General features: G+C 33.4%; 2 protein-coding genes across 2 annotated transcripts; one reads left to right on the forward strand and one right to left on the reverse strand.

The window, feature by feature from the left end:
* Positions 1-519: 519 nt before the first annotated feature.
* On the forward strand, positions 520-5,520 carry LOC100255218 (formate--tetrahydrofolate ligase). Its single transcript, XM_002285618.5, has 5 exons — positions 520-881; positions 1,690-1,839; positions 2,264-3,439; positions 4,358-4,504; positions 5,036-5,520. Exons 1-5 carry the CDS (start codon positions 717-719, stop codon positions 5,309-5,311), a joined length of 1,914 nt encoding a protein of 637 aa, XP_002285654.1. The 5' UTR covers positions 520-716; the 3' UTR covers positions 5,312-5,520.
* Positions 5,521-13,101: 7,581 nt separating this feature from the next.
* On the reverse strand, positions 13,102-15,094 carry LOC100260291 (peroxidase A2). The gene is made up of 4 exons (XM_002285616.5): positions 14,548-15,094; positions 14,248-14,439; positions 13,946-14,114; positions 13,102-13,749 (listed from the first exon to the last, which is right to left on the reverse strand). Exons 1-4 carry the CDS (start codon positions 14,761-14,763, stop codon positions 13,295-13,297), a joined length of 1,032 nt encoding a protein of 343 aa, XP_002285652.2. The 5' UTR covers positions 14,764-15,094; the 3' UTR covers positions 13,102-13,294.
* Between the last annotated feature and the right edge of the window lie 7,041 nt (positions 15,095-22,135).

The raw sequence follows: 22,135 nt of genomic DNA on the forward strand, positions 1-22,135 counted from the left end.
TAATATAATTTAATTTTATGATGTATTTTTATAAGAAATCAAATTTTTTTATGTTATATATATATATATATATATAAATGGGAATAATAAATTAAATTTTATTTATTTATGTACTTCTAGTAAATAAGATTAATCAATAAATATTATAATTTTTTTATAAAATATATTGTGAGAAATAAATTTTTTGTTTAATATATTTAAATAATAATGATAAAAATAAATAAATAAATAAATTATTTTTATTTAATTAATTATATATATATTTATTTATTTATTGGTCTATTATCATTTTTCTAATTTTTAATTCTAAGTTTTTTATGATTAAAAAATGATTAATTTTATTTATCTCTCCGATTAAATACATCTCATCCTCATAGTTTTAAAATTTGATCAAATATCCATTTTTTTTTATTTATTATTTTCACTCACTTCAAAAAAATATATAATAAAAAGAAAATAAGAATAAATCTTTTTAAAATTTTCCCTTTTTATCTATACTCCCTTTTTTTGGGAAATAATTTGTAAAATAATTTAGAATTTAATAATGTCATGTGGTCTGAAAAAATTGAGAATTCATCTTCCCGGTTCCCAACTCTCCTAGATAAGACTTTCCCCCTCCCTCCAAGGTCTGATGGCGGAGTGACTCGTAGGAATCACTTGCAGATCCAATTTTTCTTTTTCTTTTCGTCTCCTGAAGAAAAACATTACTCGAGAAAATGAGTACATCGTCGAAAACACATAGGAAACTGAATGTGCTGTCCCCTGTTCCGGCCGACATCGATATTGCCAACTCAGTGGTGCCCTTTCACATCTCCGAGATTGCCCAAGAGCTCAATCTCGATCCAAGTCATTACGATCTCTATGGAAAGTACAAGGCCAAGGTGATTTCTATTTCTTGCTCTGTTTGGTTGGTGAGAAAGCGTGGGAAATGTAAAGAAAATCAGCACTTCTGTTTGATTTTTTTTTTCCACCTTTTTGGTTTTGACCAGTGTTTGGGAATTCTATCGCCATGGGTTTTGATTTATTTTAGTTGGTAATGCAATTTGAGGCAAAATATTTTATATTTTTTTCCTTTACTTCTCAAAATTTCAGCCATCAAATGGAGAGTGTATTTGCTGGCAGTGTTTTGTTACTCAATCTGGTCGCTTTTCTTTTTGTTTGAATCGGACAATCAAACAGATTCTGCTTTCACTGATCGAGGACTGTGAAAATGCAGGGAACGAAAATGAAATTGTAATTTATTTATTTTTTCATTATTTGGTTAGCTCTATTGATCTGGGTCAGTTCAAAACAGCATTACTTTTTCTTATTTTCATCAGTTATCCCAGCAACCAAACAGATTGATCATGCCTTTTTGTTGGTAGTTTGGACTCGGTTGTTGTTCCTTTTTTGGGCAAAACAAGTGGATTACGTTTTTGCATTGATTGGAGACTGAGAAAAGGTAGGTGTGTGTGTGTGTATAATTACTTTTTTGCATTGATTGGTGATTGCGAAAAGGTGGTGTGTGTGTGTGTGTGTAAGAAACTTGGCTGGAGCTTGGATTGAACTGAGTAATACGAAACAGCGCAGGGGATTCAAATTTATTATTTTATCCTCTTTTCCTCAATTTTCTCTGCAACCAAACAGATTGTTAATTTCTTGTTGGTAATAAGAATTTGAATGATTTTGGTATTTTGTACATATATATAGGTGTTGCTATCTGTGCTAGATGATCTTCAAGGAAGTGGAGATGGGTACTATGTTGTTGTTGGAGGAATTACACCAACCCCTCTTGGTGAAGGCAAGTCTACTACCACTGTTGGTCTCTGTCAAGCTTTGGGAGCTTTTCTTGATAAAAAGGTAATACTTTCTACTCTTGGATTTGTATGATTGTCATATTTTCGGCTCTGGGCTAAATTCCCACGTAGTTAATGAATAATCTTTTCAGGGTAGTTCTTGATTTGTCCAATTATCGTGTATGTTTTCCACCTCTTTTTCTTCTTTTCTAAATCATGATAGAATAAAGAAACTAATTTTGTTTGTATTTGTTTACTATTTTTGGAATGCAGCCAAAATGTTTGTTAGCATTGGGGTAAAGATTTCTGGATATGTTTGATAAGTTTAACCTCTAACTGGTCAAACCGTCTCTACAGATTTTTCTAACAGTAATTCATTTCTTCGATTGCATGGATGCATTTTTTAATTTGACGAACGCAATTGTGGTGATTATGCCCCAAGTAAAACTGTTAATTAATGTCAATATTCTGTCTGCTTATGATGTTAGGTTGTCACCTGCCTTCGTCAACCATCACAAGGACCAACTTTTGGAATTAAAGGAGGTGCAGCAGGTGGTGGTTACAGTCAAGTGATTCCCATGGACGAGTTCAATCTTCACCTAACAGGAGATATCCATGCAATAACAGCTGCAAACAATTTATTAGCTGCAGCCATTGATACCCGAATTTTCCATGAGGCATCCCAATCAGATAAGGCTCTCTTCAACCGGTTATGTCCACCAAATAAAGAAGGAAAGCGTAGCTTTAGTTCCATCATGTTTAGGCGCCTGAATAAACTCGGCATCTCAAAGACCAAGCCCGAGGATCTTACACCAGAAGAAGTCAAGAAATTTGCCAGGCTTGATATTGACCCTGATTCTATAACATGGAGAAGGGTTATGGATGTCAATGACCGTTTCTTGAGGAAGATTACTATTGGACAAGGGCCTGAAGAAAAGGGTATGGTGAGAGAAACGGGTTTTGATATATCGGTTGCTAGTGAAATCATGGCTGTTTTGGCTCTCACAACATCTCTAGCTGATATGAGAGAGAGACTTGGGAAAATGGTGATTGGAAACAGTAAGGCTGGAGAGCCTATAACTGCGGATGATCTTGGGGTTGGAGGTGCTTTGACTGTGCTAATGAAGGACGCCATTAATCCAACTTTGATGCAGACTCTTGAGGGAACTCCTGTTCTTGTGCATGCCGGCCCTTTTGCAAATATTGCTCATGGGAATTCATCTGTTGTGGCTGATAAGATTGCATTGAAGCTTGTGGGACCAGGTGGGTTTGTCGTCACAGAGGCTGGTTTTGGTGCTGATATTGGAACAGAGAAGTTCATGAATATAAAGTGCAGATATAGTGGTTTAACACCTCAGTGCGCAGTTATTGTGGCAACAATTAGGGCCCTAAAAATGCATGGTGGTGGCCCGGAAGTTGTTGCTGGGAAGCCCCTTGACCGCGCCTACCTGACTGAGAATGTTGCTCTGGTTGAAGCTGGCTGTGTGAATCTGGCCAGGCATATTTCAAACACAAGGGCTTATGGTGTGAATGTTGTGGTTGCTGTGAACATGTTCTCAACTGACTCTGAAGCAGAACTAAATGCAGTAAAAAATGCAGCATTGTTTGCTGGGGCCTATGATGCCGTAGTTTGTACTCATCATGCCCATGGTGGACGAGGAGCGGTCAGTAACCGATTCCTATTAACAAATTAGTTTTACTTAGCTAAAAGGAAAACATCATCAATCTCTCCCTGCAATAAATAATCACAAAAGACACAACTAAATAAGATAGAATACAACATTGATTCGATTTTTTTAGCTAATCTATGGGCATCACCTAGGGTAATGTCTGGCCCTAAAGTTGGCCTGCTCTGGTTAGACTGTCCCTACTTGTAACTGGTAAATATTCATTGGATCTTGAATTCTGATTAAAAAAAAAATTATATGTCTTGAATCTGCTTGATTTTGCATTGAGAAATCAAGCATCTTCTCCTACTCTATTTCATTATTCCCCATCAGTATAGAAATCTTATTGTGGTTATCGTATTACTAGTTTCATAAACTGTACCTTCCATCATTAGAATTGGCACTGTAATCTAAATTTTGGGAAGTGGTTCTCTGGTTGTTAAAAAAATCAAAAGAAAAGGGAAGGAGAAATTCATTAGAAAATCCGTAGACTATTTTTTAACAAGTGAGAACTATTACACGTCCCAAAAGGGGATATTTAATGATACCCTAGACCTCCCACAGATCCAATTTTAGTAGAACAACCATTACTCTTTTTCTGGAACTCTGATATTGATTATTATGACAATCCATTCTCTTTGTCTTTGTTTATACTACTTTACTATGTCTTCATTTTAATCTGCCACATAGAGATATTTTAGCTAAAAAGGGGGAGAATTTTTAACTTATTAAATTTCCATATCTGTTTGCATCTGTTGAAATCAGAGTTGGAAACCATGCATCAATAGCAGTAGTTAAATTCAGAGTTAGCTCCTTAGCTCATGCTTGTACAAATGAAGATGAAACATTATTTTTCTCTACACCTTCCAACATGGGTTTATTGACTGGGGTGATGAACTTAAATTATGATCTCAGGTGGACCTAGGTATTGCAGTTCAAAGAGCCTGTGAGACTGTGGCACAGCCATTGAAGTTTTTATATCCTTTGGATATTAGTATCAAGGAGAAAATAGAGGCAATAGCCAAGTCGTACGGTGCCAGCGGTGTTGAATACTCAGAACAGGTAGACTCTTTTAGTAAAGTTCTGGCATTTTACTTTCTAATTACTTGATGAATTGTTATAAATTTTGAAGTCCTATTAGACTTCAATTTTGACTCTGATTGAAGCTGAACTGGAACAATGAGATTTACATTTGTTAATCCTATTCCAAAATTGGCAAAATGGCATCAATTTTTTAAAGAAGGCCTCTAGTTCTGTGAAAAACATAATCAGGAAAGAAAATGTCTCATTGCCTTTGGATGAGGTGTTGTGAAGCTGGTTTTCCACAGACACTACAAGAAAATGGTGTCTGAAAACTTACCAACAAAGTCCCTTTCTGTCATTTTAAGGAAATATGGAATTGTTACCAATTCTGCCACTGTATGCTTGTGTGTGCTGCAACCACAAGAAACAATGGATTTGTTATGCACATTTCTGTATCACAAGAAAAAACTCCATTTTTTGCAATCTCAGTTTGCCAGATGTCAAATTTGAACTTGCTGAACAGTTCAGAATGTTGCCATTTGACATGAATTCTCTCTTTTGTGTGAATAGGCTGAGAAACAGATTGAGATGTACAGTAGACAAGGGTTTTCTAATCTGCCCATCTGCATGGCCAAGACCCAGTACTCATTTTCACACACCGCTTCTGTGAAGGGAGCCCCAACTGGATTTGTCTTACCAATAAGGGATGTGAGGGCGAGCATTGGAGCCAGATTCATTTATCCTTTGGTTGGGACAATGAGTACAATGCCAGGGCTTCCTACCAGGCCATGCTTTTATGAGATTGATCTCGACACAACCACTGGTAAGGTTATTGGGCTTTCTTGAAGCATATGGAAGCTCGGGTACTGTGTTTGGTTCTCCTGCTGCTCTGGAAGGAGGCCTTTATTGAATGGCACAGAAAAAGGCTGAGTTAACCTCCCCATTTCAGTTTGTTGAACTTTTGTTATTGTGTTTTGCCCATCTGGACCATGTTCTGTATTAATAAACCATACATTTAAAGAATAAAGAAAATGAAATCTTGTTACTTTCTGTTACTGATCTGGAATTACTATTGTTACCTTTAACATTTATTGTAATCGATGAGCATCCTAGCCTCTTCTTCATTATAAGCAGCCAGTGGCTCTTTGGCCTTGATAAATAATAGCCCTCTATTCCTTTCTTGGTCAATCAATCCCTGCCCCTTTTGGTGTAATTCCCAGTTTGAATTCTTGTCTTTGCTCTTATGCAAGCAAACTTGTTGACAGGCAATCCAGAAACTCAAATTCATCATGAGCTTTCTTTCCTAAATAAATTCTTTGGATTAGTTAGTGAAGCATAGATTAAGGACTCTGTTCTTTATCTACCCAATTGACCTTTGCACATAAGAGGAAACTTTCTTAAAGGGCAGCTTTCATCAATCATTCCATGTTTCATCATTCAAATTTTATCATGATCACATACTTTGGGTTGGCCATTGCCTGCACTAAATCATAGAGTTAGGAAGTTATAGAGTGATGATTCAACATTGCATGCAGTTTCAAAAAAAAGGTACAATATCTAGTAAACATAACAAAATAATCCTGATATAAACTCATGATGCAATTAAATTTACCTTTCCATGTTGCTCTAACTTGCTGCCTAGAACTTAGAGAATCAAGTGGATTTGATACAAATCTTGGAAGAATCGGATGTTTGAATTTCTCAAGCCCTGTTTGTATCATTGCTTTACTCTCCATTATTGAATCTTTTCTGCTACCGGTGTAATGGAAGGAGGTGGTACAATGACTAAGCCAGTAGAAGTGGCTGGAATAGCAGTTCCCAAATACATAAGCAAACCCCTCTGTATGATGGGGATTGATATAGTCTGGCCAGGTCCGCCACGTATCGCTTGGAGTACCACCTCAGCAAAAACCAGCTTGAATTTGCATTTGCTTCATCTTTGCCTTTGGTGAACTTCCTCATTATTCCAGGTTTAATTCCTTAGACCACCTCCACAACTGCCTTGCTGAAACCTCTCATTCATCTCATGTTGAAATTAGTGGCAAAGATGAAGTCAGGTCCTTAAGGGTTAATTGGTTAAAGGGGTCAAATTAACCCCATATTTGCAAATATAACCCACCAGTCAAAAAGCAAAAAAGTTGACCCGGTTGAGACAAAAATGTCCTTCTTCTTTTTTCTCTCCAACACATACAACTTCTCCTCTTCTGCTTCATTTACAGAACGCCTCCTCATATTTTCCAAAAAATTTCTCTCATCTTCTTTTTCTACTTCATTATCTTCCTTCGGTGCACAAAACGAAAAGGTCATTTCCTCTTTCGCTTCATTTACAGACGAGTCCTCATTTTTCATCATCTTCTTCTATTTCATTATCTTCCTTTGATGCACAAAACGGAAATATCATATTTCCTTCAAAAACCCTAGAAAATTTATCGTCTATCCTCTCATCCTTTGTTTTATTCCGAATCCTTGGAAAAATTGTTATTCTATTTTTTTCAAGTTATCTCATATTATATCTTCAAGCACGAAGGAAACAATGAGTTCATTGAAGAGTGAAAGGAGAAAAAGATTTTAAAAAGTGGCGAAAAAGCAAAAATGACAATTGCGAACAGAAGAAAAAAGTGAAGCAGAAGAAAGTGAAGCAAAGGAATGCGAAACTACTAAGCAAAAATCCCAATTACCAATAGAAGAGGCAAGTGATTCTGCTAAACCGGTGAGTGCAGTCTTCACATTTAATGAATTATTGAAATTTTTAGAGATGTTATACAATAATATTTGAGTATGGTCAAGTTTATTAGTTAAATACACGAAGAAAAATTTAGGATTTATTGAATTGTATTCAAAGTATAAAATTGTTATATTTATAATTTTTTTTAGTTCTCCATTGTTCTTAGTTATGTATTTTGAGTGAACAAATTTAGGTTTGTTAGCTGATGTTTGAAAATATTTGGGAACTATTATAGTGTGTTGAAAAATAATAAATTGCGTATTAATATTGTTTTAGTTTTTTGTATTATTATTAATCATGTGTTTAGAGTGAATTAGATATATTCAATGTAATAGCATCTAATTAGGGATAAGTTTGCAGATAATTTATTAAATTTTAGGGATTCTTGGAAATTTTAGGGGTATTATACAATGGTGTTTGAGTAGGTCTATGTTCTTTATAATTTTTGTAGTTATATATTGTTGTCAATTATGTATGTAGAGTGAATAAAAAATATATAATGATTTCATGCAATGACATGTGATTAAGGATAAGTTTTTAAAGAATTTATGAAATTTTAGGATTTTTGAACTTTTTAGGGATGTTATGTAATGACATTTGAGTAGTGTTAACTTTGTTAGTTAATAATGTTTTTAAAATTTTGGGAACTACTGGAGTGTGTTAATTAGTTATTGTATAATATTTATAATTTTTTATTAAATATTTACTAACTTAATTTTATTTATTTATAGACTGCTACTCCCTCGACATGTTTTAAAGTTAAAATACCTATAGAAGAGCACTTCCCATCAAAGGCTGCATGTCTATAACACCTGAGTGTAATAGAAAATATTAAAAAGAAGCTCAATAAGGAACAATTGGAGAGGTTCAAGGATTCTTGCTTTGAACATTTTTTGCTTATGCCATAACTTAAATTTTCAACTCAAATTGTGCACCTCATGTTATTACGTCAATGTATTATAAAGAAGGATGATGAAATGTGGTTTTTAGTAAATTCAAAGGGATTAAGATTTGGTGAAGATGAGTTTGGATTAATCACTGGTTTAAGTTTTGGTCCTATTCCTCAGCATAATGAAACATCAATGAGAATAAGGGATGTTTACTTTAATAGTGAAAACAAAGTGCGTAATGATCATTTGGAGAAATTTTTTCTTTCTTTTGGTGAAGTGAAAACAAAAACAAAAAAAAAGTAAAAGAAAAATGTTGATAATCTTAAATATGAAGACATGGTGAAATTAGCCTTATTGTACTTTCTTGAGCATTTTCTACTTGGGAAAGAAGGGAAAAATTTAATAGACATGCAATGGGTTGGTCTTGTTGATTGTTTGGAAGTTTATAATAAGTATCCATGGGGTAGGATTTGTTATGAAAGAACAATTTATGGGATGCAACGAGCCTTGGAGAATCGGGTGACAAAATACTAAGGTAAAAAGGAACAAAAGGGTAATATAGCACATGAGACATATAGTTTAGTTAGATTTTCATATGTCTTCCAAGTTTGGGTGTATGAGACTATTTCGATTATAGGAATGAAATATGTTGATCATGTTGCTAAAAGTTGCCCATGAATTTTAAATTGGAGTGCTACTTCCACACCGAGGTTCACCGAGCTCCAACAAATCTTTTTGGACTGCAATGTAAGTAATTTTTTTTACCATATATTTTGATAGTGCTGCCACTTACATATTTGTATATGTCTATGTTTGTTAATTAAATTACTTAACTTGAATTCAATAGTTATCTTTGTGTTTGCTGCTTAAACCTACTCTAGAGGAATGTTAACAAGATTATTACAAGTATTTGAATAAGTTAGGGTCAGTGAATAGTGTTCCTCCAGAAATTTTAAGCCAACCAACAACCCCAGAACATGATACTATGGGTGACCTAAAAGATGAAGATCACCCGGTTGAAGCTACTGCATATGCTTCTACTGCTACTACAATGGAAAACAAGAACAAAAAGGATCATTCTATCTTACCTTCAAATGAGGTACCTCCACTATCATACATTCATCTATAAATGTCATTTTTAATGTTTCAATTGTAATACAAAGTTCAAACAAAAATTCAAATTGAAAACTTAACCTCGGTTAAGTTAATCATCAATGAAACTTAACCATAGTCAAGATTGACAACTTAAGACAACTTTTATTAGATGTTAGTGATAGATTTATTGAATTTTATATTTTATTCAATCAAATTATGTATTTTATTTCTATATTTCTGCTATCTTATTGTATGGTGCATATCTTATTTTAGATGAAAGGGCAAAATGAGTCATGTGATACAGATAATACAAAATTTTCAAAATTTGGTACAAAAGGAAAAAATATTGGTATGGATTTTAATTCATTGGATGACAAGTTTGAGACTGTGATGGAAGATAAGGAGGATGAGAACCATGACCATATAGATGTGAAGACCGATACATAAGAATTAATAGATATTATAGCTGTAGAAAAACACATAATAGGGATAGAGAAAGACAATGATGTGATTTTTTATCTAATTGTTGATATTGCCAAATTATTTGATACCCCTACCATATCAGGCAACTTTTCGGTTTATGTATTTCCAAAGCAACTGTCCCCCATTATATTTAAGCGAAGACGTGAGTTGAAAAAGTTCTATTTTTTGCAACCTCCTTTCACAAACCCTACAAAAAGAAGAAAAATTAGAAAGGAAGGGGAAACAACATCTGACTTTAATCTTTTGCAATCTATTTCTGAGGAAGCAAGAGAAGTCTTTCATAAGTGGTTGAGTCTTCAACAAGGGTAATTATCTTTACTTTAAACTTGTGATAGTTTCTTTTTGGCAACTTCTTTGCTTGACCATAGTTTTTTTTATATATTATTACAATAAGGTTTAAGGTTGATATTGATTACTTGCATGCGGACAAAGAATGGTTTGAGTCACTAGTTCAGCATGGTTCATGGCTCAAAGACACGGTTTGTAAATGTTCTTATTGTGTTTGCTTTTACTTATTAGTATATTGTTATTATAATGAAATAATATAACTAATGTTTTTCTTTGTATATGTTGTCTAGCATATTGATGTTGTTTTCTACTTTTTCCGTAAGCGGAGAATAGAAAAGCCTCATGCATTTTCTCAAAATTTTACTACCACAGATACAATGTTTTGGGTATGTATAGTTTCTTTTTACTATTGACCCTCATAATACTAGTTAAATTATGGTAGTTTAATTATTATTTTTTACCTTTTCTTATAGAGAAAAATGTGAAAGCAAGGTGGGAGAAGCATGCTAAAAAGTGGAATCAATTCCAAATGCAAGCAAATGATATTCTTGTTGACTATGTTAATGGGCTTCACCCAATTCCTTCCATGAAATAGCCTAAGGTGGACATTGTCTATGTCCCTATTAATGTCTGAAGTATGCATGGGTATTGGGAGTAGTTCACCTTGCTCAATGGAGAATATTTGTGTATGACTCATTGATAGGCATTAATAGTGATAATCGACTAAAAAGTGTCATAATACCTTTAGCTAAAGTGTTACCGTGTATTTTGCATGCTACATCATATTATGGGAAGAATGGTGATCCTAAGAGTGAAGAACGGTGGGACATTGAATTGTTGCATGATGTTCCTCAACAAGAGTATGAGTAAGTAAACAAATATCCAAACTTCATTTTATCATTTCACCTTTATGTCTTATATAGTAAATTTTTTTTGCCATTTTAATTTTGATTGCTTGTGTTTCATGCAATGGTGATTGTGGGATGTTCCTGATTAAATATGCAGAATATTTAATGCATGATCATCCATTCAGCTCACTGACCGGTGCCCGAATTGATTGGTTTAGAGAGAAAATGACAATTGAATTGTTCTACTTCAAAATTTTACCCATGTAGTGGGTTTCATTTTGATTATGTAAAAGATTTATATGTTGTTGAGTGTTGACTGTTATTTTGGATGAATTTGACTTGATGCTCAAAGTTACAATTTTTGTAATGTAACTATAACTGTCAACTTAACTATAGTTAAGTTATTTGTTAATGCAATTCAACAATTGTTAAGTTCAGGCGAATATTCTTAAGTGTGAATTTAATCTCAATTAAGTTATTTATTAATGCAACTCAACCATTGTTAAGTTCAGGTGAAAATTCTAACTGTGAACTTAACTGTGGTTAAGTTCTTTATTAATGCAACTCAACTACTGTTAAGTTTAGATGAAAATTCTGACTATGAACTTAACTGTGGTTAAGTTCTTTGTTAATACAACTCAACTACTGTTAAGTTCACGTGAAAATTCTATCGGTGAACTTATCCACAGTTAGATTCTTTATTAATACAATTCAACTACTGTTAAGTTCAGGTGAAAATTATGACTGTGAACTTAATTGTGATTAAGTTATTTGTTAATGCAACTCAACTATTATTAAGTTCAGGTGAAAATTCTGATTGTGAACTTATCCAAAGTTAAGTTCTTTGTTAATGCAATTCAACTACTATTAAGTTCATGTGAAAAAATGAACAAAGAACTTAACCATAATTAAGTTCTTTATTAATGCAACTCAACCATTATTAAGTTTAGGTGAAATTTATGACTGTGAATTTGCTTACCATCATTTGACCTTGCCATTTGGATAAATCTTTTCAACTTCTTTTAAACAAACTTTTCTCTTTTTCATAACTAACAACGGAGTCTTTATTTTTTACCTACAATGTTGAAGTCAGATTTTGAATTTTCAAGAAACAAAAAGAAATAAAATGATAATATAAAAAAGAAATTATTGATTGCTTACATTTTTTTTTTTTCATGTTTTTGTGACCAAGAATGAAGAATGATGAAACAATGGTAAGAAGTTAAACTTGTTCTCTATAGGAAAAGAGAGAGAAGGAGCAACCAATGATCGAATTAAAAAATTAGAATTTAATATGCTATAAAACAAAGGGAAAGGGAAAGTTGTCTTGGAGGGAAAAATGAGGGGGGAAGGGAAAAAAGAAGTTGTATGTGGAGAGAAAAAAAAAAAAAGAAGGGCATTTTTGTCTCAATCAAGTCATCTTTTTTGCTTTTTGACTGGTGGGTTATATTTGCAAATATGAGAGTTATTTTGACCCCTTTAACCAATTAACCCGGTCCTTAATGATTCAAGTTAATAATACTGAGGAGATGCTCCAAGAATTCAAAACAGGCGAGAGACCCAGAGGACGTGGCATGACACCATTATATCCCATCAATGGTGGCGTTTGATGATATGAGATCCAGCTCTGCTCTCCCAGCTGCTGCTGATAGCTAGTCATCGTTGCACCACACCAATCCATAACCCTGAAAGTAGAAAATCGAACTTAATATATTTCCCATGATAACAACAAACCTCATAAGGAGTTGCTTAGTGCTTCACCAGTGATGATGCTTTTATTGATAGAATATTCAGTCGCCTTTATGAGAAAATTTTCATTTAATTTCTGCAATGAGAACATCGATCCTTTACTGATTATGATTCTGATATTATTGCATAAGAACTTGATTCCTCTGCCATTATAGTGATTGCCAGATGGATAGAACTAATGAAAAAGCCAGAGGTGACATTGGAATATAGATTGATTCTTTTGATGGTACTGGGTCTTTAGAATCTATTCTGGGATTTGATTGTATGAGAAGCTTGCAGCCAGAATCACCCAAACCTCTATTATTGAAGGTGAGAATTTACTTTACTCTTCTCTGTTTGTTTTCCCTGCCTGAAGCCTTTGTTTTCTATTCAGATTTTAGGCAAATTCAGACATACTTGGATCAAACGCCACTTACATTATATCTGCGCAACTTCTAAATTAGCCATTTGGGAATTGTTCTCACTATTTTGCTTTCTAAGGATTCTTGTTATATATGCTAGTTTCAATTTTCAACTCTCTTTTGTAGGTTCATCAACAAACGCACATCAAACACATAGTTTCACTGTTGGAAGACTTTACCTTAAGATTATCAAAGTCTAAAAATTCCGAAATTTATACAATCTTATGGAACGATTAAGGAGAACAGAAGAGAAAAGGACCAAATCACAGGATGATAAAGGTCTTCTCTTAACATATTATTGCCACCCCTTTACACACAAGGGATTTATTTATGCTGTTGTGTCTCAAGTTTCAAATTGAGCTAACCAAAACATCAGCTGATCCTGATGAATCGTTGTTAACCTTCCTGCAGTCCAATCGGATCTCACCTTCAGTCCCTGTTAATGGGCTGATATTCCCCATTCTTATCATGGATTCAACAAAGCTCTCAAAGAAAGCAGTTTCATTACTGGCGAATAAATTAACAATATCAATTGTATCTGACCCAGTAGTTGAAAACAGCTCCTGATCACTCTGCAGCAGGCCTCGGTTCTCTTGAAGGTTAGAAAAGTAGTTTTTGTCAAAACCATCTGGTGTCGTAGGGTCAAGGTCAGCTAGGACAGTCCCATCCCCATCTTGAGGGCATAATGCGCTTAGTGTCTCTAAGTAAGATGAGTTCAGCGACGGGTCAGGACTTTCTGTGCCACTGAAATTGTATATACGATCGCTGAAAAATCGGCATGCAGCCCTTCCAAATGTGTGAGCACCTGCAAGTAGCAGCAAACTTAGAGCTAGTCACAAAACAACATTAGAGCTACCATATTTGAGCTTGAATGTGAATGGTTTATTTGTGTTTTCAATAGGCATGCATCAATTTACTGCAAAAATGATGTTGATCAGTAGCATCATACGATACAAAACCATCCCAAAAACAGATTAGCATGAAAATCTAAACCCAGTTACCAGATAGTGCAACCAAATCAGTGGTAGTGTTAAGGCCAACTGCTTCAAACACAGCCTTGAGCGTAGTAATGTTTTGTCTGGGATTTGGAAGGGCGGTATTGGCACCAGATTGGTTTGCTATTCTGCTATCCCTTCTTCCTAGTAGAACTGTCCACGACGGACCTCCTGACTGTAACAGTGGATTAGTATTAGTCACAAACAACATAGAATCATAATACTAGGAACTAATCGGGGCTCTACGGTTAGATCCAAGGCTGTTGAGTCTAGGCAAAAGAACAAATAGGGTATAGCTTCTTGCATACCATATTAACTGATGCCTCAGCTGCAATGGCGAGAATATCAGCACAGGAGACGATGCCTTGGCAAGAGCTCTCCAGCGCGGTCTTGATGCTGTCAACAACCTCAAAGCCCCTCGTTGAGTTTGCATTTGGAATTGCATCTTTCTCGCTTACTATGGTTTCCGTGTTGTCCAGCAAAAGCGAGCCATCACAACCCTGCAGTGTCCACATCTTTTAGCACCGTACCAACTAGGAAAATGTTTCTAAGCATTGGATACAAACTTCAAGTAAAGCAGAAGATCAAAGAACTGCTAGAATAGTTACATTGACGAAGCAGTCATGGAAATGAAGCCTAATGAGGCTGGCGCCTATCCTAACATCCGAAATAAAAGCCTCCTGGATTACCCCACGTACAATACTTGATGCATTTGGGCACGTATCGTCATAATACGTTGGGCTCAGCTGACCATAGGAAGGTGATCCCCCAAGCAGAAACACACCAAGGATGAGCAGCCCTACTACCTGAGAACACATTTTCATAAACACGGAAAAAAACTCTTCTTGGAGAGAGCCACTTTGTGTCTTCAGATATTTATATGTAGAGCAGGTGGTGATAAACGAAAAGTTAGTGTCGGTGGGCTGAATTATCTTGGACGCCAAGTCATCAATGTTATTAAAACAAGGTGAAATTAGCTAAATCATTAGGTCTAGAACATCACAGTCTGACCAAGAAAAAGCCAGGTACATCGAAGGGAATCTCAAGTCATCTTTTCTGTTACTGTTACCCCACATTGCACATCTTTTTCTTCTCATCTTTTAAGACTTTTTTTAATCTAGAACTGTTGATTTCGTCCAAAAACCAGACATGTTCCATATGATAGAATTCAGGCCTCCATTATCATTATTATGAAGGAGAAGATAAGAAGTCTAGCCACCTTGACCCATTCTCTCTGGTTAGCTGTGGGCCCTTTGATTATTCTAACATCTGCCTTGAGTTTGGCCAACCCACGCAAACTCTTTCTGTTTGGAACCAATTTTAAAGTCATTCAAATCTTAAAGAAAAGTGAAACTTTAATCGATTACGTTTAGTTGTCCAATGAATCGCGTGAAGGCCAAAGTCAGGTTTGTTTGCATTGTTTATTATACTTGTAGAATACACGGTTGGAATTAGGATGGGTTAAGACAGACATTTTTAATATTTGGGCTTGACTTGGATTAAATTTTTTTAATCCAAACTTAATTCAAATTATGCTTAAATCAGGGTTCCAATATTCGGAATCTAACCCAAGCCAAATTTAAAAAGTAAGACTTTAATTGATTATGCTTAGTTGTTGAAAGAATCGCATAAAGGCCAAAGTAAGGTTTGTTAGTGTCAATTTTTATACTTGTAGAATACAAGTGTGGAATTAGGATGGGTTGCCTTGGGTTTGGCCTGGGTTAGATTTTCTTAACCCGAACTTAAGTCAAATGAGGCTCAAACCATAGTTTCGAATAATATGAGTCTAACCCAAATCAAATTTAATAATTTATAATTTATGTAATTATTTTTACGATAATATTCAATTATATGTTTTTTAAAAAGAAAAAATATTATACTATCCATTATGTTAAAATTTTGTGTTAGAAACTATTTAGAGTATAAACATATAAAAAAAATTTTAAAATTATCATTACATACATATTAAATCCGATACAAAGCTACTTAACTCAAATTTAATTCATTCCAGTTAAATCCAACTCAAACCTGTGAAACCTAAATTTGGCATATTCAAGCTGTTCATTTAATCTGGATTTAATATAAGTAATTCGTTTTTAAAAATTAAATTCAAATGAGAAAAAATGAAAAAATACGATCAAATTAGATTTAAGCCGTACCTCAAGTTAGGGATGAGGTTGAACTTGGATTTGAGTTAAACACTTATCAACTCAAATTCACTCATTAACTCGAGTTTGATTTAGATTGGTAGCGAACTTAACCCAACCATGGTAGCTACATCCTTTCTCTTTCGCATTTCCTTTTTCATTTTCAAAGATGGCTTGATAATTGTTTAAATTTTTATATGAAGGCATCGATGCTTTATTTGAATAAAAAACATACGGACTTAAGATTCCAAGTGGAGGGTGCGCGTGAGATTATAAAAAAATAAAAGCTTGGTGGCATATTATAAAATATGCAGCAACGTGTATATTTTTCCATGCTGCTTTGGGTGACTTTCAACGTTGGTTTGGGCGCAAGATAGTGACATAAAGGCTGAAGAGACTGCAAGAAAAAGTGACTTCATGGGCTGAAAAGGAAACATAGGAAATTTCTCATGTTGGTGGCTCGAGTTTCCTTGTACATTAGATTTCAACCAAATATAATGGACTTCGAGACAATTGCTTTAAAGCACGCGGGGTGGGTCTCTTCAAAGTGAATTTCAGGCAATTTAGACTCCGTGTGTTTCTCGGAAGATACGTAAGAAAGTTTTTTTTTTCCCTTTTTTTTCTTTTTTTTTTTCAAGCCTAAAAAAATTAAAATTTTCATGTGATTTATCATGAAAAATATGAACAAATATAAATATAATTAAAATTAATTTCAAAAAAATGTTTTAAAATTATTTAATTTTTATATAAAAAAGTTTTGAAAAAAATGGGATGTGTTTAAAATAACATATAAAAATAATTTTTTAATTTGAAATATAATTTTTTTCATTTATTTATTTATTCTTTTTTTTCAATTGCATTTGACCTCAAATTTTATAAGAGTAGATACAAAAAAAAACTAATTATTTATTTCATAAAATCTTATTTACTAAGTAAATGTTCAATTTGGATTCATTTTCAAGAAGTCGAAAGTTTTGTTTTTATTATTATTCAATAAGATATTTTGTATTTGTTTTAGTTTAAGTTTAATGCGAAAGATAAGATATTATTACTTATATAAGTTTTATTTTCATGTTCGTTGATAACTTCTTGTTAATATTAAAAGCAAAAAGTTATTTTAAATTAAAATAAATAAAGTTTGATATGATTTATAAATATGATTCGAACTCAATATGTTTTTCATGGGTTTAAATAAAGTATAATCGTATTTGGATCAAAGTCATTGGATTAATCTGACTAACATAAATTTAATCCAAATTGAACTTTTTAATAGTCATGAAACCTGATTATAACTACAAAATTTTGAAACTATATTTGATTCATTTTAAATATTAATTGAGTTATGGATATATTGAATTGGGAGATTAATCACATGGGCTTATATAAGACTTGACTCAATTTGATTATTAAATGTGTTGAATAAGGACTATTAAACATATTAATAAAGTGTACAACGCATTATCTATTTAATAATTAAGTTACTCTTGAGTTTATGTTTTCAATCCGATTATTATTCATGTCTTATTTAGATTTTTTTTTTTTAATATAATGTTTGAGTTTTTTATCAGACATCACTATCCTAATCCAATTATTATTAATATCTTATTTAGATTCATTTTTTTTAATACAACATGGCACAAACGTGACTTATCAACACCAACTCTTGTCACTATCTTAATTTGATTATTATTCATGTCTTATTTAGATTGAATTTTTTAATATAATGTCTGAATCTTGACATAAGACGAATATGACCTATCAACATAAATTGTTGTCACTATCCTAAATAGAATGCAATATTTACGAATAATGAACTTTTAAACTAACTACTCAGTAAATATGGGTTTAGCTTCTTATAAACGAACTACTCGGTAAGTATGAGTTTAGCTTCTTAAAAGCAAATTTATGTTGAGTTGGTCGGTGAAATGATAACTGATTAAATTGGTAATCAAATTTGGACTTTCACAAAAAAATTGGAAGATGTCATGATATTCTTAAAAAAGAAGAACAGTTGGGAAAGTAATTAAGCCATGTTAAAGTAAAAATAGAATGGAATTTATTACTTGACGAAGTCTCATTGAGTGGATTAAGTGTATAAAAAATCAATTAAATAATAATATAAAATTTCTTGAAATTACGCTTTAACCCATTTGTCAACCTTGGCTTTGGACTCGCTGTAGAGATCAATAGGATTGCATGGGTCATAGGAAGTGGGCTTGGGCTTTATCCGTTGGTGGCCCAGTCTTGCCTTGGCTAAATGCCTAAAACTTAGAAGACTTGATCTACAATGTCCACTTTGAAAGATGTATTCATTTAGTAACACAGTGGACCCAAGTCCTTTTGAGAATTGAGACCATTTCAGTTCAAATGGGCTGAGTTATTGATCTTATTTCTCATAAGAATATTCTCATAATAAGAGTTTTGGTTAGTAAGGGCTTGTTTGATAATATTTATAAAAAAAAAAAAAAAAAGACAACAAACCAGACATTATTTGGGTACTTAAATATAAAAAATAATTGTCTTAATTTATTTTTGGCAAAATAATTGTCTCAATTCATTTTTGGTTAAGCTATGGTGCACTTATATGTAATGAAATAGTTATCAAAATATTCTTTTTCTAAAATACTTTATAAAAATTAATTTAAATTTGTTCTTAAAACAATATATTTTAACAACAAATCCTGTTTTTTTTTTTTAATTTTTTTTTACCAAATATAGTTTTTAAAGTTAGAAACTACAAGTTTATTTGGTTATGTTTTTTGAAACTTATTTTTAAAAACTATTTTTTATTATTTAACTTAAAAACATAATCAAATGGACTCGTGTTTTTCTTTTATTTTTAAAAATTGCTAAAAATAACTTATACTTGTTCTCTAAAAATTGTTTTTTATTTCACTTTATTTTTAAAAATTATTTTCAGAAAACAATGACCAAACAATCTTAGAAATTTTAAAAAACATTTATTTTATTTTATTTTTAAAAAAAGAAAACTGTTTTTAAATCACACAGTCAAACAAACTACATTTTTTATGTTGTTTTAAAGGATATAGAATATTCCGGAGTAGTTATGGACAAAACGGTTTGTTTGAAAGTGTTTTCAAAAACAGTTTTTCAAAACAATACCTAAAAGCAATTCTCAATTGTTTTGGGAAATAAAGTTTTGATTGGAAACTTAAATAAATAAATAAAAAAGTGGTTTTCTAAGCGTATTCTTGAAATAATAATTTCCACCGGAGTAAAGTTCTCAAATTATTCCACTATTCTTTTTTAAGAGATGAGAGTTATTTGCCATTCCACATATATAGGTAACAAGTATGGATCAAGATTGAAAGAGTTTGAAGGAGACCATGATGAGAATTTAAATTGCATAGGATCACATGTTGACAATTAAGCATGCATTTAATAGCAAAATTCTTCCGTTACCTTGGTTCGTGCTTTGGGAAGCCATTTCTGCTATCTTTGATGTCCAATAATCTGCTTTCCGGGTGCATGATGCTCCGAGGATGAACGATCAATGAGCTCTTCCCTTTAATCCCCAAAATTCAGTCCAAAGTGGAGTGTGTGCGTGTGTGACCGGGAGTGTTCTTCAAAGAGAACAAAAAGAGAGTGGTCCACCTCCAAAAGCACACACACCTCTATATATATATATATATACAAAAAATACATATATACAATATATATATATATATATATATATATATATATATATATATTGCACATTACACACTTTAATTGGACGACTTGACTTAATGGGCCAGTCAAGTGAATTAGGGTGAGCCCATAAAAAATCAAGCAACAATTTGTGTCCAGTCCCATTATGGACCACAATGCAAAAATAAATAACACTGATTTATGACATTATTAAATCGATTATGTAAGTCCACACATAAAAATTCCAACAATCTCCCACTTGGACTACATAATCAAACATTACAACACACACATAATCATAAATCAATGTCCCATAGAATCTTATCAGAAATAAATAATCAAAAGCAATCATATATGCTTCATTGCTTGATTCATAGGGAAATGTACAATAATAGCAATCCTTTCATCAATAACATAGTATTACAATACCAAAAAATGGCTCCCACTAACTCAATACAACCTAGGCTTCCAACAACCCCATTTGAGATACATGTTCCTCAAACGCAATTATGGGTAAGCCTTTTGTTAATGGATCCGCCAACATACTTTTTGTGGACATGTGTTCAATATCAATAAGAGACTCTGCCACTTTCTCCTTAACAAAATAGAACTTTACATCAATATGTTTGGAGCGAGAAATACTCCTAGTGTTCTTAGAGAAAGCAACAGCTGCGGAATTATCACAAAATAATTTCAGCGGTCTAGAAATGGAGTCAACAACTCCTAAATCTGAAACAAAATTCCGCAACCACATAGCATGACAACAAGCCTCATAACATGCCACATACTCTGCCTCCATAGTTGAGGATGCTGTAAGTGTCTGCTTGACACTTTTCCAAGATACAGCTCCTCCTGCCATCATAAAAATATATCCCGTAGTGGATTTCTTATCATCTATGCAGCCAACAAAATCAGCATCACAAAACCCAACTACATCAAGTAAGCTGGTGCGCTGATATGTCAACATTAAGTCCTTAGTTCCTTGCAAATACCTAAGGACCTTCTTAGCTGCTTTCCAATGTTGACTCCCAGGATTGCTCAAGTACCTTCCCAACATGCCCACAACAAAAGCAATATCAGGGCGTGTACATACTTGAGCATACATAAGGCTGCCCACCACAGATGAATAAGGAATGGTCTTCATTTCCTCTCTCTCATCATCATTTTGAGGACACTGAGCCTTTGAAAATTTATCACCCTTCACAATTGGCGCTTTAGAAGATTTACAGTTGTGCATATTGAACCTCTTCAATATCCTTTCAATATAGGCTCTTTGAGACAATTTAAGCACTCCATTAGCCCTATCACGAAGAATCTTTATGCCCAAGACATAAGAAGCCTCATCAAGATCCTTCATGTCAAAATGGGTTGACAACATGTGCTTTGTCTCAATCAACAAGTCAGGATCATTTGATGCGAGTAGTATATCATCAACATATAAAACAAGAAATATGTAACTACTCCCACTGACCCTCAAATATATGCATCTGTCAACTGTATTTTCTTTAAAGCCATTTTGGGTGATAATACTATCAAACTTCAGATACCACTAGATCTCTCATCAACAGAGCTCACATCTTCAAAATATACAACCCTGTCTAACTCAATGATCCTGGTGGTATGAGATGGACAATAGAATCTGGAACCCCTTGATCCAATGCAATATCCAACAAAGGAACCACTGATGGTTTTAGGATCAAGTTTCTTTGACTGTGGGTTATAAGGCCTGACCACGCTTCCGCTGCGCATAGCTCATAAGGTGTCTTAAGCACAGACTTACTGGGCACTTGATTCAAAATATATGCCGCAGTCCTTAAGGCTTCACCCCACAGAAATTCTAGTAAGGAGGAATTGGACAACATGCACCTCACCATCTCTAACCAATCTCTCTAATAATTGCCTAGAAATATGACCTAGGCGTTTGTGCCACAATATGGAAGAACTCAAATTTACTTGGCTTATCAACTCTCAAAGCTCAGTCCAAAATGCGCATAGCCATATGCACATTGAAAGACTCAAAACATTCCTCAAAATTATTCCAGTAAGAGGTTTGATGGCAGACAATTGCAGAGTAATACCAGGATTGCTTGTAGCTGGAAAATAGCAAAATTCAACAGTATGCATGTTATTACAATATCATGCATTTGCTAATTTCCATAATTTCTCAATTTAGCAATAGCTTGGAATTTTTAAAAAATTCCACGGCGGTAAGGACAACTAATTAAATATCACAACCAAGATGCACTAATTTTATTACCGAAATGGCAAAGAAAATTAGTACGATTCATAATATAAAATTAATTTCCTTCACCAATCCAAGCATCCTACCAAATATTATAATCATCGATAGGACAATCACAATACCCGTATGGATCTTAGTAATCACAATAATAAAACG

This window comes from Vitis vinifera, chromosome 6 (genome assembly GCF_030704535.1).
Source record: "Vitis vinifera cultivar Pinot Noir 40024 chromosome 6, ASM3070453v1".
Classification (NCBI taxonomy): Eukaryota; Viridiplantae; Streptophyta; class Magnoliopsida; order Vitales; family Vitaceae; genus Vitis; species Vitis vinifera.

Coding starts and splice junctions, on each gene's coding strand:
- LOC100255218 (XM_002285618.5), top strand. CDS start 717: ATGAGTACATCGTCGAAAACACATAGGAAACTGAATGTGCTGTCCCCT. Junction 882..1,689: donor ATGGAAAGTACAAGGCCAAG/GTGATTTCTATT, acceptor ACATATATATAG/GTGTTGCTATCTGTGCTAGA. Junction 3,440..4,357: donor CCCATGGTGGACGAGGAGCG/GTCAGTAACCGA, acceptor TTATGATCTCAG/GTGGACCTAGGTATTGCAGT.
- LOC100260291 (XM_002285616.5), bottom strand. CDS start 14,763: ATGAAAATGTGTTCTCAGGTAGTAGGGCTGCTCATCCTTGGTGTGTTT. Junction 14,440..14,547: donor TCCATGACTGCTTCGTCAAT/GTAACTATTCTA, acceptor TGGACACTGCAG/GGTTGTGATGGCTCGCTTTT. Junction 13,750..13,945: donor TGATTTGGTTGCACTATCTG/GTAACTGGGTTT, acceptor TGCTACTTGCAG/GTGCTCACACATTTGGAAGG.